The sequence below is a fragment of the Bombina bombina genome, chromosome 1 (assembly GCF_027579735.1).
Source record: "Bombina bombina isolate aBomBom1 chromosome 1, aBomBom1.pri, whole genome shotgun sequence".
Classification (NCBI taxonomy): domain Eukaryota; kingdom Metazoa; phylum Chordata; class Amphibia; order Anura; family Bombinatoridae; genus Bombina; species Bombina bombina.
In genome coordinates this window covers 1,506,839,817-1,506,855,382 of record NC_069499.1, presented here as the reverse complement: position 1 = coordinate 1,506,855,382, position 15,566 = coordinate 1,506,839,817, and the positions used below count along the sequence as shown (strand labels likewise).

General features: G+C 40.8%; 1 protein-coding gene across 1 annotated transcript in view; it reads right to left on the bottom strand.

Annotated features, from left to right (window-relative positions):
* BPTF (bromodomain PHD finger transcription factor) overlaps positions 1 to 15,566 on the bottom strand; it is a 923,754-nt gene that overhangs the window by 781,125 nt on the left and 127,063 nt on the right. The window contains exon 4 of the mRNA XM_053721515.1: positions 9,457 to 9,520. Within this exon, the coding sequence (XP_053577490.1) occupies positions 9,457 to 9,520 (64 nt within the window). The remainder of the gene's footprint in view (positions 1 to 9,456; positions 9,521 to 15,566) is intronic.

Genomic DNA, 15,566 nt, shown 5'->3' with positions numbered 1-15,566 from the left:
TGGAACCTGATAAACCGGACCAAACCTAGTTGAGGTCAGACTGTTAGAGCACTGAAGATTGCTTTCAACTGTAGGATGTTTATGTGAAGAGAAAACTCCTCTCGATTCCAATGAACCAGCCTTTAAAAGGACCCCAAACTGCTCCCCAGCCCAACAGGCTGGTATCTGTTGACACAATCACCCAGGATGAACTCAGGAAGCATGAACCCTTTTTTTTTTTCTTTTAACTAACCTTCCGGGTGGGTTCAAACTCATGACCTCCTGCACACAAAGCAGGAAAACTTGCAAAATTCACCAAGATAGAGAGTATATTATTAGAGGGTCTAGAGCTATCATCTGCGGTAAATCTGAGTGGTCTCCGTTTCATCGACTGAGCATGCATAACTGTAGAGGTCTCAGATGGAAACGAGCAAAGGGGATCATGTCCATGGAAGCAACCATTAGACCAATTACTCCCATATACTAAACCACTGATGGATGGAAGAGGACTAAAGAGAAAAGCAAAAAGGTTGGATTTTCTGACATTCGTCAGAAAAAAAAAACTTCGACAGAAAGTCTATAATCATTCCCAAGAAACAAACCCTGGTGATTGGGACCAGGGAACTCTTCTCCAGATTCACATACCACCCGTGGAAACTTAAAATAAACAGAATCTCTGCATGAGATCCTGCGCCCGAACCAAGATATTGTCCAGGTATGGGGTCACCACTATTCCCTGAGATATGACCACCCCCAAAAGGGCTCCTAGAACCTATGTAAAGATTTGAGGAGCCGAAGCAAGACCAAAGGGAAGGGCCACAAATTGAAAGTTTCTCTAGAAAGGCAATGCACAGGAATAGGTGATGTTCCATGTGAATGTGATGAAGATACGCTTCCTTCAGGTCTAAGGCAGTCATGAATTGACCCTCCTGAACTAAGTGTAGAATGGAACTATAGTCTCTGTGTTGAAGGACGGAAACCTCTAGAAATTGTTTGAGACACTTGAGGTCCAAAATGCATCTGAAATTATTCTCTTTCCTGGGAACCACAAAAAGGTTTGAACAGAATATTTGACCTTGTTCTGCCACAGGAACAGGTACAATCACTCCCAGAGAAGATTGGTCCTTTACGCATTTAAGAAGTTCTCTCTCTTCACCTGATTTGTAGATAATCTGGACAGGAAAAATCCGTCCCTGGAGGGACAAGATTTGAATCCTATCCTGTATCCCTAGGAGACTACTTCCACTGCCCAGGATCAGTACATTGCGAAAAACCAGCCAGCTGAAAAAAAGAAACATGTCCCCACTGGATGACTGGATCAGGGGTGGACCCTTTAAGCTGGTTTACTTACTCTCAGAGGAAAGCATCATGGATTGCTTCCCAAACTGAGATCCTATATTGAAAAAAGGATTCCATGATCACAAAAAAAATATATGCATGTGATCCACAAAGATCACTAATAAAATACATGTATATCACTTGGAGAAAATAGAGAAATCACCTCAGCGTGAGAATGAACAGCATAGATTCATATGCAGAAACATGTAATTAACACTTAGAGTAATAAGGACATAAGAGAATGTCTATATAAATTCATCATTGTGTTTACAGAACGCAAAAAATCACCTCAGCGTGAGAATGAACAGCATAGATTCATATTCAGGAACATGCAATTAACCCTTAGAGTAATAAGGGCACAAAGATACATAATATAAAATCTTATGAATATACTAAGAACATATATGGAGTCATCAATCAGAAATAAACTCATATGTGAGATATTTCATTATATTTAAACTGATATCAAAAAGGGTCACCAGATGGCAGCAAAGACCAACTTTGCAAATAAAGATGGGTCTTAATAGAAAATCAGCTATCAGCCTGTTTTTAAATAAAATGAGTTATAAAGTCATATGGTATAATATGTACGAGTCTCCTCACCCTCTCAGACTTGTGGGTAAGGGGAACTGTACCTGCAGGATACTGTTCAGCGTTTGATTAATATAAAGCCCAGGGGGTTAAAAAACGAGCCAGCTCAAAGAAAAAAAAATTAGAAACAATCAAGCTCTATAGGGGATTAAAAACTAACAAAACTATGGATGCGGAAAAATAAATAAATTTAAAATTTTTAAATTTTCTTTTATGATTCAGATAGAATATAGAATAGTAAACAACTTTCCAATTTAATTATTTTATCAAATTTTCTTCATTCTCTTGTTATCCATTGCTGAAGGGACAGAATCGCACTACTGACAGGAAGCTGAAAATACCTATTTAGCCAATCACAAGAGACAAATGTGTGCAGGCACAAATTAGCAGCAGCTCCCACTAGTGTATGATATGTGCGTATTCATTTTTTTAACAAGGGATACTAAGAGAACGAAGCACATTTGAAGTGAATTTAAAAGTGTCTTAAAATTACCTGCTCTATCTGAATCATGCAAGTTTAATTTTGACTTTCCTATCCCTTTAACCCTCAAAAAGTTCAATGTTAATAACGACAAACCCCTTTATCTTGTTTACAATATGCTTCCTCTTTTAATTGTACACTTACCTTTTTTGCTCAATAAAGCTTGATTTAATATTAAAAAAAAAACGCACACAAAAAAACAAGTCAGCTCTACTGATCATGGCAGTCAAAAGTTTCAGAAAAGCCACAGAGCTAGAGAAAAATGGCGCCTAAAACCCCCCCCCACAAAAACGCTAAATACATGTAATGACCTTTACCCATACATTCAATCATAAGCCTTACACCAATAAATGAACGGAGTACAAGAACATTATCCCGCCACCGCCTGTCTCAAGTCCAAAACCAGATATACATGGGTTCTGAGGACTGTCAATGGAAGAAAATTATGTATAGCGATCTTATAACTAAACAGATCTAAGCATAGCGCCAAACAAATGAAAGATACATACGACCTGACAAACCAACGGTCCTTCACATCAGAGACCGCCCTAGCGAGATCGGACTGCTGCTAATGATAGCACAGCCCTACACACTCACACCATCTTGTCGTCCTCAACGGTTGTTTGACAAGTGTGTCACAAACAACCAGGTCTAGGCAGGAAAGAAAGTATTAACCTCCCGCCGCTGAAACTCTGAGGAAGCTTAGGGCAGTGGCTCACGCCAGATGCTAGTCCTTAACAATATGAGGGAGATAGGATTGAAATAAAAGGCCAGTAAATGTAAACTGCCGCAAAAGTATGCCTGATAGAGGGAAACCCTCTGAAAAAACTATGCAGCCCATTCCGGTTCACCAATAAAAGGTAAAAAAACCTACTTGAAACCGGAACATCAAGGCTGAAATATATGGGGGCAAAAACAAACCCCAGAAGGAGTTCCGTTTCCCAGATGGCCACTAGATAAAAGTTGCCACAGACACCCTACACTAAAGGGAGATAGATTAACTGTAGCTGCTCAAAAGGTCATAAAAAACAATTTATGCTTACCTGATAAATTTATTTCTCTTGTAGTGTATCCAGTCCACGGATCATCCACGGATCATCCATTACTTGTGAGATATTCTCCTTCCCAACAGGAAGTTGCAAGAGGATCACCCACAGCAGAGCTGCTATATAGCTCCTCCCCTCACTGCCATATCGAGTCATTCGACCGAAACAAGACGAGAAAGGAGAAACCATAGGGTGCAGTGGTGACTGTAGTTTAATTAAAATTTAGACCTGCCTTAAAAGGACATGGCGGGCCGTGGACTGGATACACTACAAGAGAAATAAATTTATCAGGTAAGCATAAATTATGTTTTCTCTTGTTAAGTGTATCCAGTCCACGGATCATCCATTACTTGTGGGATACCAATACCAAAGCTAAAGTACACAGATGATGGGAGGGACAAGGCAGGAACTTAAACGTAAGGAACCACTGCCTGTAGAACCTTTCTCCCAAAAACAGTCTCCGAAGAAGCAAAAGTGTAAAATTTGTAAAATTTTGAAAAGGTGTGAAGCGAAGACCAAGTCGCAGCCTTGCAAATCTGTTCAACAGAGGCCTCATTTTTAAAGGCCCAGGTGGAAGCCACAGCTCTAGTAGAATGAGCTGTAATCCTTTCAGGGGGCTGCTGTCCAGCAGTCTCATAGGCTAAGCGTATTATGCTCCGAAGCCAAAAGGAGAGAGAGGTTGTCGAAGCTTTTTGACCTCTCCTCTGTCCAGAGTAAACGACAAACAGGGCAGATGTTTGACGAAAATCTTTAGTAGCCTGTAAGTAAAACTTCAAGGCACGGACTACGTCCAGATTATGCAAAAGAAGTTCCTTCTTTGAAGAAGGATTAGGACACAATGATGGAACAACAATCTCTTGATTGATATTCCTGTTAGAAACCACCTTAGGTAAAAACCCAGGTTTGGTACGCAGAACTACCTTGTCTGAATGAAAAATCAGATAAGGAGAATCACAATGTAAGGCAGATAACTCAGAGACTCTTCGAGCCGAGGACATAGCCATCAAAAACAGAACTTTCCAAGATAAAAGTTTAATATCAATGGAATGAAGGGGTTCAAACGGAACTCCCTGAAGAACTTTAAGAACCAAGTTTAAGCTCCACGGGGGAGCAACAGTTTTAAACACAGGCTTAATCATAACCAAAGCCTGACAAAATGCCTGGACGTCTGGAACTTCTGCCAGACGCTTGTGCAAAAGAATAGACAGAGCAGAGATCTGTCCTTTTAAAGAACTAGCTGATAAGCCTTTGTCCAAACCCTCTTGGAGAAAGGACAATATCCTAGGAATCCTAACCTTACTCCATGAGTAACTCTTGGATTCACACCAATAAAGATATTTACGCCATATCTTATGGTAGATTTTCCTGGTGACAGGCTTCCGAGCCTGTATTAAAAAGGTATCAATGACTGACTCGGAGAAGCCACGCCTTGATAGAATCAAGCGTTCAATCTCCATGCAGTCAGTCTCAGAGAAATTAGATTTGGATGATTGAAAGGACCTTGTATTAGAAGGTCCTGCCTCAGAGGCAGAGTCCATGGTGGAAGAGATGACATGTCCACTAGGTCTGCATACCAGGTCCTGCGTGGCCACGCAGGCGCTATCAGAATCTCCGATGCTCTCTCCTGTTTGATTTTGGCAATCAGTCGAGGGAGCAGAGGAAACGGTGGAAACACATAGGCCAGGTTGAAGAACCAAGGAGCTGCTAGAGCATCTATCAGCGTTGCTCCCGGGTCCCTGGACCTGGATCCGTAACAAGGAAGCTTGGCGTTCTGGCGAGACACCATGAGATCCAGTTCTGGTTTGCCCCAAATATGGACCAGTTGAGCAAACACCTCCGGATGGAGTTCCCACTCCCCCGGATGAAAAGTCTGACGACTTAGAAAATCCGCCTCCCAGTTCTCTACGCCTAGGATGTGGATCGCTGACAGGTGGCAAGAGTGAGACTCTGCCCAGCGAATTATCTTTGAGACTTCTAACATCGCTAGGGAACTCCTGGTTCCCCCTTGATGGTTGATGTAAGCCACAGTCGTGATGTTGTCCGACTGAAATCTGATGAACCTCACTGTTGCTAACTGAGGCCAAGCTAGAAGAGCATTGAATATTGCTCTTAACTCCAGAATATTTATTGGGAGGAGTTTCTCCTCCTGAGTCCACGATCCCTGAGCCTTCAGGGAGTTCCAGACTGCGCCCCAACCTAGAAGGCTGGCATCTGTTGTTACAATCGTCCAATCTGGCCTGCGAAAGGTCATACCCTTGGACAGATGGACCCGAGATAGCCACCAGAGAACAGAATCTCTGGTCTCTTGATCCAGATTTAGTAGAGGGGACAAATCTGAGTAATCCCCATTACACTGACTTAGCATGCATAATTGCAGCGGTCTGAGATGCAGGCACGCAAATGGCACTATGTCCATTGCCGCTACCATTAAGCCGATTACTTCCATGCACTGAGCCACTGACGGGCGTGGAATGGAATGAAGGACACGGCAAGCATTTAGAAGTTTTGATAACCTGGACTCCGTCAGGTAAATTTTCATCTCTACAGAATCTATAAGAGTCCCTAGGAAGGAGACTCTTGTGAGTGGTGATAGAGAACTCTTTTCCACATTCACTTTCCACCCATGCGACCTCAGAAATGCCAGAACTATCTCTATATGAGACTTGGCAATTTGAAAGCTTGACGCCTGTATCAGGATGTCGTCTAGATACGGAGCCACCGCTATGCCTCGCGGTCTTAGAACCGCCAGAAGTGAGCCCAGAACCTTTGTAAAAATTCTCGGGGCAGTGGCCAACCCGAAGGGAAGAGCTACAAATTGGTAATGCCTGTCTAGAAAGGCAAACCTTAGGAACCGATGATGATCTTTGTGAATCGGTATGTGAAGGTAGGCATCCTTTAAGTCCACTGTGGTCATGTACTGACCCTCTTGGATCATGGGTAGGATGGTCCGAATAGTTTCCATTTTGAATGATGGAATTCTGAGGAATTTGTTTAAGATCTTTAGATCCAAGATTGGTCTGAAGGTTCCCTCTTTCTTGGGAACCACAAACAGATTTGAATAAAATCCCTGTCCTTGTTCCGTCCGCGGAACTGGATGGATCACTCTCATTACTAGGAGGTCTTGCACACAGCTTAGGAATGCCTCTTTCTTTATCTGGTTTGCTGATAACCTTGAAAGATGAAATCTCCCTTGTGGAGGAGAAGCTTTGAAGTCCAGAAGATATCCCTGAGATATGATCTCCAACGCCCAGGGATCCTGAACATCTCTTGCCCACGCCTGGGCGAAGAGAGAAAGTCTGCCCCCCACTAGATCCGTTTCCGGATAGGGGGCTGTTCCTTCATGCTGTCTTGGGGGCAGCAGCAGGCTTTCTGGCCTGCTTGCCCTTGTTCCAGGACTGGTTAGGTTTCCAGGCCTGTCTGGAATGAGCAACAGTTCCCTCCTGTTTTGAAGCGGAGGAAGTTGATGCTGCTACTGCCTTGAAATTTCGAAAGGCATGAAAATTAGACTGTTTGGCATTTTATTTGGCCCTGTCCTGGGGAAGGGTATGACCCTTGCCTCCAGTAATGTCAGCAATAATTTCCTTCAAGCCAGGCCCGAATAAGGTCTGCCCCTTGAAAGGAATGTTGAGTAATTTAGACTTTGAAGTCACGTCAGCTGACCAGGATTTAAGCCATAGCGCCCTACGCACCTGGATGGCGAATCTGGAATTCTTAGCCGTTAGTTTAGTCAAATGAACAATGGCATCAGAAACAAATGAGTTAGCTAGTTTAAGCGTTCTAAGCTTGTCAATAATTTCATTCAATGGAGCTGTCTGGATGGCCTCTTCCAGGGCCTCAAACCAGAATGCTGCCGCAGCAGTGACAGGCGCAATGCATGCAAGGGGCTGTAAAATAAAACCTTGTTGAATAAACATTTTCTTAAGGTAACCCTCCAATTTTTTATCCATTGGATCTGAAAAAGCACAACTGTCCTCAACCGGGATAGTGGTACGCTTTGCTAAAGTAGAAACTGCTCCCTCCACCTTAGGGACCGTCTGCCATAAGTCCCGTGTAGTGGCGTCTATTGGAAACATTTTTCTAAATATAGGAGGTGGGGAAAAGGGCACACCGGGTTTATCCCACTCCTTGCTAATAATTTCTGTAAGCCTTTTAGGTATAGGAATAACGTCAGTACACACCGGCACTGCATAGTATCTATCCAGCCTACACAATTTCTCTGGAATTGCAACTGTGTTACAGTCATTCAGAGCAGCTAATACCTCCCCAATCAATACACGGAGGTTCTCAAGCTTAAATTTTAAATTAAAAATCTCTGAATCAGGTTTCCCCGAGTCAGAGATGTCACCCACAGACTGAAGCTCTCCGTCCTCATGTTCTGCATACTGTGACGCAGTATCAGACATGGCTCTAACAGCATTTGCGCGCTCTGTATCTCTCCTAACCCCAGAGATATCGCGCTTGCGTCTTAATTCAGGCAATCTAGATAATACCTCTGACAGGGTATTATTCATGATTGCAGCCATGTCCTGCAAGGTAATCGCTATGGGCGTCCCTGATGTAATTGGCGCCATATTAGCGTGCGTCCCCTGAGCGGGAGGCGAAGGGTCTGACACGTGGGGAGAGTTAGTCGGCATAACTTCCCCCTCGACAGAACCCTCTGGTTATAATTCTTTTATAGATAAAGACTGATCTTTACTGTTTAAGGTGAAATCAATACATTTAGTACACATTCTCCTATGGGGCTCCACTATGGCTTTCAAACATAATGAACAAGTAGGTTCCTCTGTGTCAGACATGTTTAAACAGACTAGCAATGAGACTAGCAAGCTTGGAAAACACTTTAAAACAAGTTTACAAGCAATATAAAAAAAGTTATTGCGCCTTTAAGAAACACAAATTTTCCCAAATTGTGAAATAACGGTGAAAAAATGCAGTTACACTAACAAAATTTTTACAGTGTATGTAATAAGTTAGCAGAGCATTGCACCCACTTGCAAATGGATGACTAACCCCTTAATACAAAAAACGGAATAACAAATGACAAAAAGTTTTTTAAACAGTCACAACAACTGCCACAGCTCTACTGTGGCTTTTTACCTCCCTCAATACGACTTTTGAAGCCTTTTGAGCCCTTCAGAGAAGTCCTGGATCATGCAGGAAGAAGCTGGATGTCTGTGTCTGTAATTTTTTGCTGTGCAAAAAAAAGCCAAAATAGGCCCCTCCCACTCATATTACAACAGTGGAAAGCCTCAGGGAACTGTTTCTAGGCGAAATTCAAGCCAGCCATGTGGAAAAAACTAGGCCCCAATAAGTTTTATCACCAAACATATGTAAAAAACGATTAAACATGCCAGCAAACGTTTTAAAATACACTTTTATAAGAGTATGTATCTCTATTAATAAGCCTGAAACCAGTCGCTGTCACTGCATTTAAGGCTTTACTTACATTACTTCGGTATCAGCAGCATTTTCTAGCAAATTCCATCCCTAGAAAAATATTTTAACTGCACATACCTTATTGCAGGAAAACCTGCACGCCATTCCCCCTCTGAAGTTACTTCACTCCTCAGAATGTGTGAGAACAGCAAAGGATCTTAGTTACTTCTGCTAAGATCATAGAAAACACAGGCAGATTCTTCTTCTAAATACTGCCCGAGATAAACAGTACACTCCGGTACCATTTAAAAATAACAAACTTTTGATTGAAGAAATAAACTAAGTATAAAACACCACAGTCATCTTACGACCTCCATCTTAGTTGAGAGTTGCAAGAGAATGACTGGATATGGCAGTGAGGGGAGGAGCTATATAGCAGCTCTGCTGTGGGTGATCCTCTTGCAACTTCCTGTTGGGAAGGAGAATATCCCACAAGTAATGGATGATCCGTGGACTGGATACACTTAACAAGAGAAATATCCTGAACACAGGCTATATAATCTTATACAGACCCACTAAGAGGGAATTTAGGGGCCATTTAGGGCATCCACTACAGAGTCCCCTGCATAGTACAAAAAGACTTACCCTCTGGGGTCTTCTGCTCTTGAGCAGTCACAGCAGCTGCAGGTCTGTTAGCCTCATCTGATCGCTGACAGGGACCAGGAGAATAAGAAAAAAACAGAGTAACCAACTCTGGTTTTCTATATAATGTAGTATTAATGTTAGAAGTTAAGCAAAGACTACCTCGCCGTCTTCCAACTGATAAAAGCCACCATTACTCTTACTAAAGAGATTGGCATGGACACAGCATAACCCGAAATCCTTGCTTGCAGGGAAAAGTACCCATTAAAGGATTAAATATCTCCAAACACCAACTTTGCATGTCCTCCCGATGATAGAGGCAAAGAATGACTGGGGATTATGGGTAAGGGAATAGACACTTAAAGGGGCATTAAACCCAAATATTGTCTTTCATGATTTAGATAGAGCATACATATGTAAACAACTTTTTTCTATTATCAATTTTGCTTCATTCTCTTAGAATCCTTTCTTGAAGGAGCAGCAATGCATTACATGAAACTAGCTGAACACATTGGTAAGCCAATCACAAGAGGCATATATGTGCAGCCACCAATCAGTATCTAGCTCCCAGCTTCTGAGCCTATCTAGATATGCTTTTAAACAAAGTATACAAAGAGAACGAAGCAAATTAGATAAAAGAAGTACACTGGAAAGTTGTTTAAATTTGTGTGCTCCGTCTAAATCATGAACCAAAATTTTTGGGTTTCATGTCCCTTTAACAGCTCTGCCTGGGGTGCTTTTTGCCTCCACCTGCTGGCCAGGAAATTAATATCCCACTAGTAATTGGAATGAAATCGTGGACTCCATGCCATAGGAAAGAAATGAAAACTGATTTGGATCGGTTTTACTGACTAGCGATTTAAATCAAATCCACCCTTTTCCTAGGTAACCTCAGGAGCATGCATTGTTTCTCCTTATCTGGCAGCAGTGTTTGCAACCCTGTTTATAGCAAAGTTATACATAGTTGCAAACACTGCTGCCATAGACAGCTTTAATCTTAAAAAGGATATTAAGCGAACAAAGCAAATTTTATAAGATGTAAATTTAAAAAGTTGTCACATTATATGAATCATGAAAGTTTAATTTTGACTTTAATGTCCCTTTAAACTATAGATGAAATAAGTGTAAAGTTTTAATCACCATAAAGTAATATGTGCTGCCATATTGTAACATAGGTTTTCCTCTGTTTAAAAGCCTCTAATCTTAAAGGGACAGTCTACTCAAAAAATGTTGTTTAAAAAGATAGATAATGCCTTGAATACCCATTCCCAAGCTTTGCACAACCAACATTGTTATATAAATATACGTAATAACGTTTAAAGCTCTAAATTTCTGACTGTTTCTAAAGCCACTACAGAAAGCCGCTTATCTCATGCATTTTTATTAGCTTTTCACAGCAATTCATGTGTGCCATATAAATAACATTGAGCTCATTCCAGTGGAGTTGTACAGCACTAATTGGCTAAAATGCAAGTCTGTAAATAGCCCTGAGATAAGGGGGCTGTCTGCAGAGGCTTAGACACAAGGTAATTCCAGTGGTAAAAAGTAGGGATGCACCAATACCATTTTTTTTTCATATTTTCAAATTCTCACCGATACTTTATAATTATGATCTGTAACTCAAAAGACATTTTGAAATAAACAGTTTTATTTGATTGAGGTCACAAAGTTCACAGAACATGTTTATAAATAAAAATATTACAATATATATATATATTAATAACATTAAATAACAGCTGCAGCAGTTGGGGCTGGAAAGCTACAATTTAAAGGGGTGATTACTGGATGCAATTGGGTTGTAGGGTGCCTATATAACATCAATCTGACATTTGAACTTAAAGGGACAGTCTAGGCCAAAATAAACTTTCATGATTCAGATAGAGCATGTAATTTTAAACAATTTTCCAATTTACTTTTATCATCAATTTTGCTTTGTTCTCTTGGTATTCTTAGTTGAAAGCTTAACCTAGGAGGTTCATATGCTAATTTCTTAGACCTTGAAGCCCACCTCTTTCAGATTGCATTTTAACAGTTTTTCACCACTGGAGGGTGTTAGTTCACATATTTCATATAGATAACACTGTGCTCGTGCACGTGAAGTAATCTGGGAGCAGGCACCGATTGGCTAGACTGCAAGTCTGTCAAAAGAACTGAAAAAAGGGGCAGTTTGCAGAGGCTTAGATACAAGATAATCACAGAAGTTAAAAGTATATTATTATAACTGTGTTGGTTATGCAAAACTGGGAAATGGGTAATAAAGGGATTATCTATCTTTTAAAACAATAACAATTCTGGTGTAGACTGTCCCTTTAATATAACAGTGTTGGTTATGCAAAACTGGGAAATGGGTAATAAAGGGATTATCTATCTTTTAAAACAATAAAAATTCTGGTGTAGAATGTCCCTTTAATACGAAGTAATATAACTTAATTCTGAAAAAAACATTGGGGAAGGAGTGCCTCAGTAATCCCCTTTGAGAAAAATGGGGCATTTGCATTCTACTGACTCAACAGAAAATAGGATGTTACTCAGATTACAGTATGTTTTGAGCACAATTGTTCAAGATGATAACTAGAGAACAGTATAAACAGGCAATCTAGCAATTAGACTAATTTTTTGAAAGTTAGTGTCAAATTCTTATTAACCCCTTAACCCTTTGGCTGCTAAGCCATGTCCCACCTGGGTGCTAAGCTGGTTTTTAATTTTTTTAAATATATATTTTTTTTTACTTTCTTCATTTTTTTTTTACCAACGGTGGGTCTTGGGTGTCTGTAGCTGCTTAGATGCCTGAGATACAGGCTTCTTCTAGGCAGCATGCCCCCTTCTCCCTATACTTGTCATTGTTAATTTTAAATAAAAGTTGACGTCACCGCGCAAAACATCAAGATCTAGATCGCCCTCAAGGTGGGTGAGTGCTAGCAACGACTCTTAACAGTCGTCAGCACCTGACTGGGACAATTTGCGACGGCTCAGTGCCGTCTTTAGCACACAAGGGGTTAAGGACAAGGCCATTTTTCAATTTCTTACCCTTAAGGACCAGGGCTATTTTTACATTTCTGCGGTGTTTGTGTTTAGCTGTAATTTTCCTCTTATTCATTTACTGTACCCACACATATAATATATCGTTTTTCTCGTCATTAAATTGAGTTTTTAAAAATACCATTATTTTCATCATATCTTATAATTTACTATAAAAAATAAATTATAAAATATGACGAAAATTTTTTTTTTTTTAAAAACACACTTTTTCTAACTTTGACCCCCCAAAATCTGTTACACATTTACAACCACCAAAAAACAACCATGCTAAATAGTTCTAAATTTTGTCCTGAGTTTAGAAATACCCAATGTTTACATGTTCTTTGCAAATTATAGGGCAATAAATACAAGTAGCACTTTGCTATTTCCAAACCATTTCCCCCCCCACCCCCCGTTCCAGAGCTCTGCACTCACTATTCCAGTGGTAGTGAGTTTGCCCGGGGTGCATCAAAGCTTAGCATACATGGTAGAAAAGGACGCACTCGCCGGGTCTTGCAAAATATTGTATTTTAATACAAATAAGTATAGTATATAGACTATACTTATTTGTATTAAAATACAATATTTTGCAAGACCCGGTGAGTGAGTCCTTTTTATATATATATATATATATATATATATATATATATATATATATATATATATATATATATATATATATATATATATATATATAAAGAAATAAGAAAGGCACTCTCCGTATGATTTAGTATAATAACTTTACTTGGATGAACGTTTTCGGGGGCACCCCCATCCTCAGACCTTACAAGACAAGTGATATAGTGAACTATTTAAATGTTTACCTGGTGACGATCCTACCAGAGTCTGTGGCGTCCTCCTAGCGCAACTGCGCATGCGCAAGAGTAAGTACAGAGGCCCTGGAGGTTCAAAAGAGTCACCAAGTCAAAAATCGTGAAAACATGTGAAAATAAAAACAACAGTGATGACAAATATTAAAAACACAGAACACAAGATCACTGAAATGGTAACTGATGGAAAATACTATGTTAATGTGATGTAAACATACATGTATTAGTAAATGTATCAGGTAGACATAGATGTTAAAATGCGGTGTATAGCGGTATCGTCAGAGTAGTTATATGCAGAGGAGGTAGTGGTAGCAATGGGCACTACTACAGGCTCCAAACCCATGACCACCCGGTCAAAAAACGCCTATGGGGGAGGCCACACCCCAGGAGAAGTGGTCACAAACGTAAGGGGAACTTCCAGGGGGAGACCACCACGGCGATGGCGCCGGGGCTGGAACTGAGTAACATAATCAACCTCAGCTCTCACCAGTTAACAACCACTGAGAGTGAGATATTGGAGAAAGGCCTGAGTTTTGTACCCACGGCTAAATTGGATAGATTTGATGTACATGTAGACCTATACAAGTTTAATAGGAAACTTCGCCTTAAAGAACATTTTGGGCAGACTGATTACCAGATGGAGAAATTCAGAAAACAGAGTAAATTTGATCCAAAATCCTCAAATGCAAGTATCAGTACGTATACACGTATGATAAAAGAAAACTTTGAAGGTTCATTGGATATGGAACACCCTACAAGAAATAACTTTTCAAGGACAGAATGGAAGGCCCTGAAGGGGTTAAAGGAAAATCATAAGTTGGTGATCCGTAATGCGGACAAGGGGGGTGCATTGGTCCTACAGGACTACCAGGACTATAGGGATGAAATAATATCCCAGTTGGATGACAAGAAGACATACCGTACACTAACACAGGATCCCACCTCTGATTTCAAAAAAACCATTGATAAATATCTTGATACACTATATTCAACGAATATTGTATCTAAAGCTACATATGAATTTCTGATAGTTGATTTTCCGATAACTCCAATCATCTATACCTTACCCAAGGTCCACAAGGACCCGGTGAGGCCCCCAGGACGTCCAATTGTATCGGCAAGGGGATCGATACTTCAAACACTTGCTATATATGTGGATGATATCTTGCAACCATTTGTCAGGCAGATGGGTTCTTTCCTTCTGGATTCTATAGGAGATTATTTTGAAATTACTACAAGATATTGAAGGATTAACCGATGATGATGTGCTGGTTACCCTGGATGTAACCAGCCTTTATACAGTCATCCCGCATGAAGACGGTATGGCGGCGATCAAATCCACTCTCCTTAATTCTCCTTAAGTTGGTCCACCTGTTGATGTGGTACTACAACTATTAGAGTATTGTCTCAAGATGAACTATTTCAAGTTCAAAGCAAAATTCTATTTACAGATTTCGGGCACGGCGATGGGGTCCAATGTGGCCCCATCCTATGCCAATCTGTATATGGCGGAGTTTGAGACCCTGGGCACTACGCTATTCAAGGATCCACGGGTATTATGTTTCCGTAGGTATATAGACGATCTATTCTTGATCTGGAGAGGGGAACAACAAGATCTAATGTCTTGGTTCAATGAATTGAACCAGTCTAACAACAACCTCAAGTTCAAGATTACCCACAACAAACAGTTGATTTCCTGGATTTAAGGATATACAGATCTGGTGATGGACTGAAGACCCCACTATACCAAAAACCCACGGATAGGAATTCGATCCTCCAAGGAACAAGTTGTCACCCACCATTTTTGAAAAACAGAATTTATGCTTACCTGATAAATTACTTTCTCCAACAGTGTGTCCGGTCCACGGCGTCATCCTTACTTGTGGGAATATCTCTTCCCCAACAGGAAATGGCAAAGAGTCCCAGCAAAGCTGGCCATATAGTCCCTCCTAGGCTCCGCCCACCCCAGTCATTCGACCGACGGACAGGAGGAAAAAATAGGAGAAACCATAGGGTGCCGTGGTGACTGTAGTTAGAGAAAATAATTCATCAAACCTGATTAAAAAACCAGGGCGGGCCGTGGACCGGACACACCGTTGGAGAAAGTAATTTATCAGATAAGCATAAATTCTGTTTTCTCCAACATTGGTGTGTCCGGTCCACGGCGTCATCCTTACTTGTGGGAACCAATACCAAAGCTTTAGGACACGGATGAAGGGAGGGAGCAAATCAGGTTACCTAAACAAAAGGCACCACGGCTTGCAA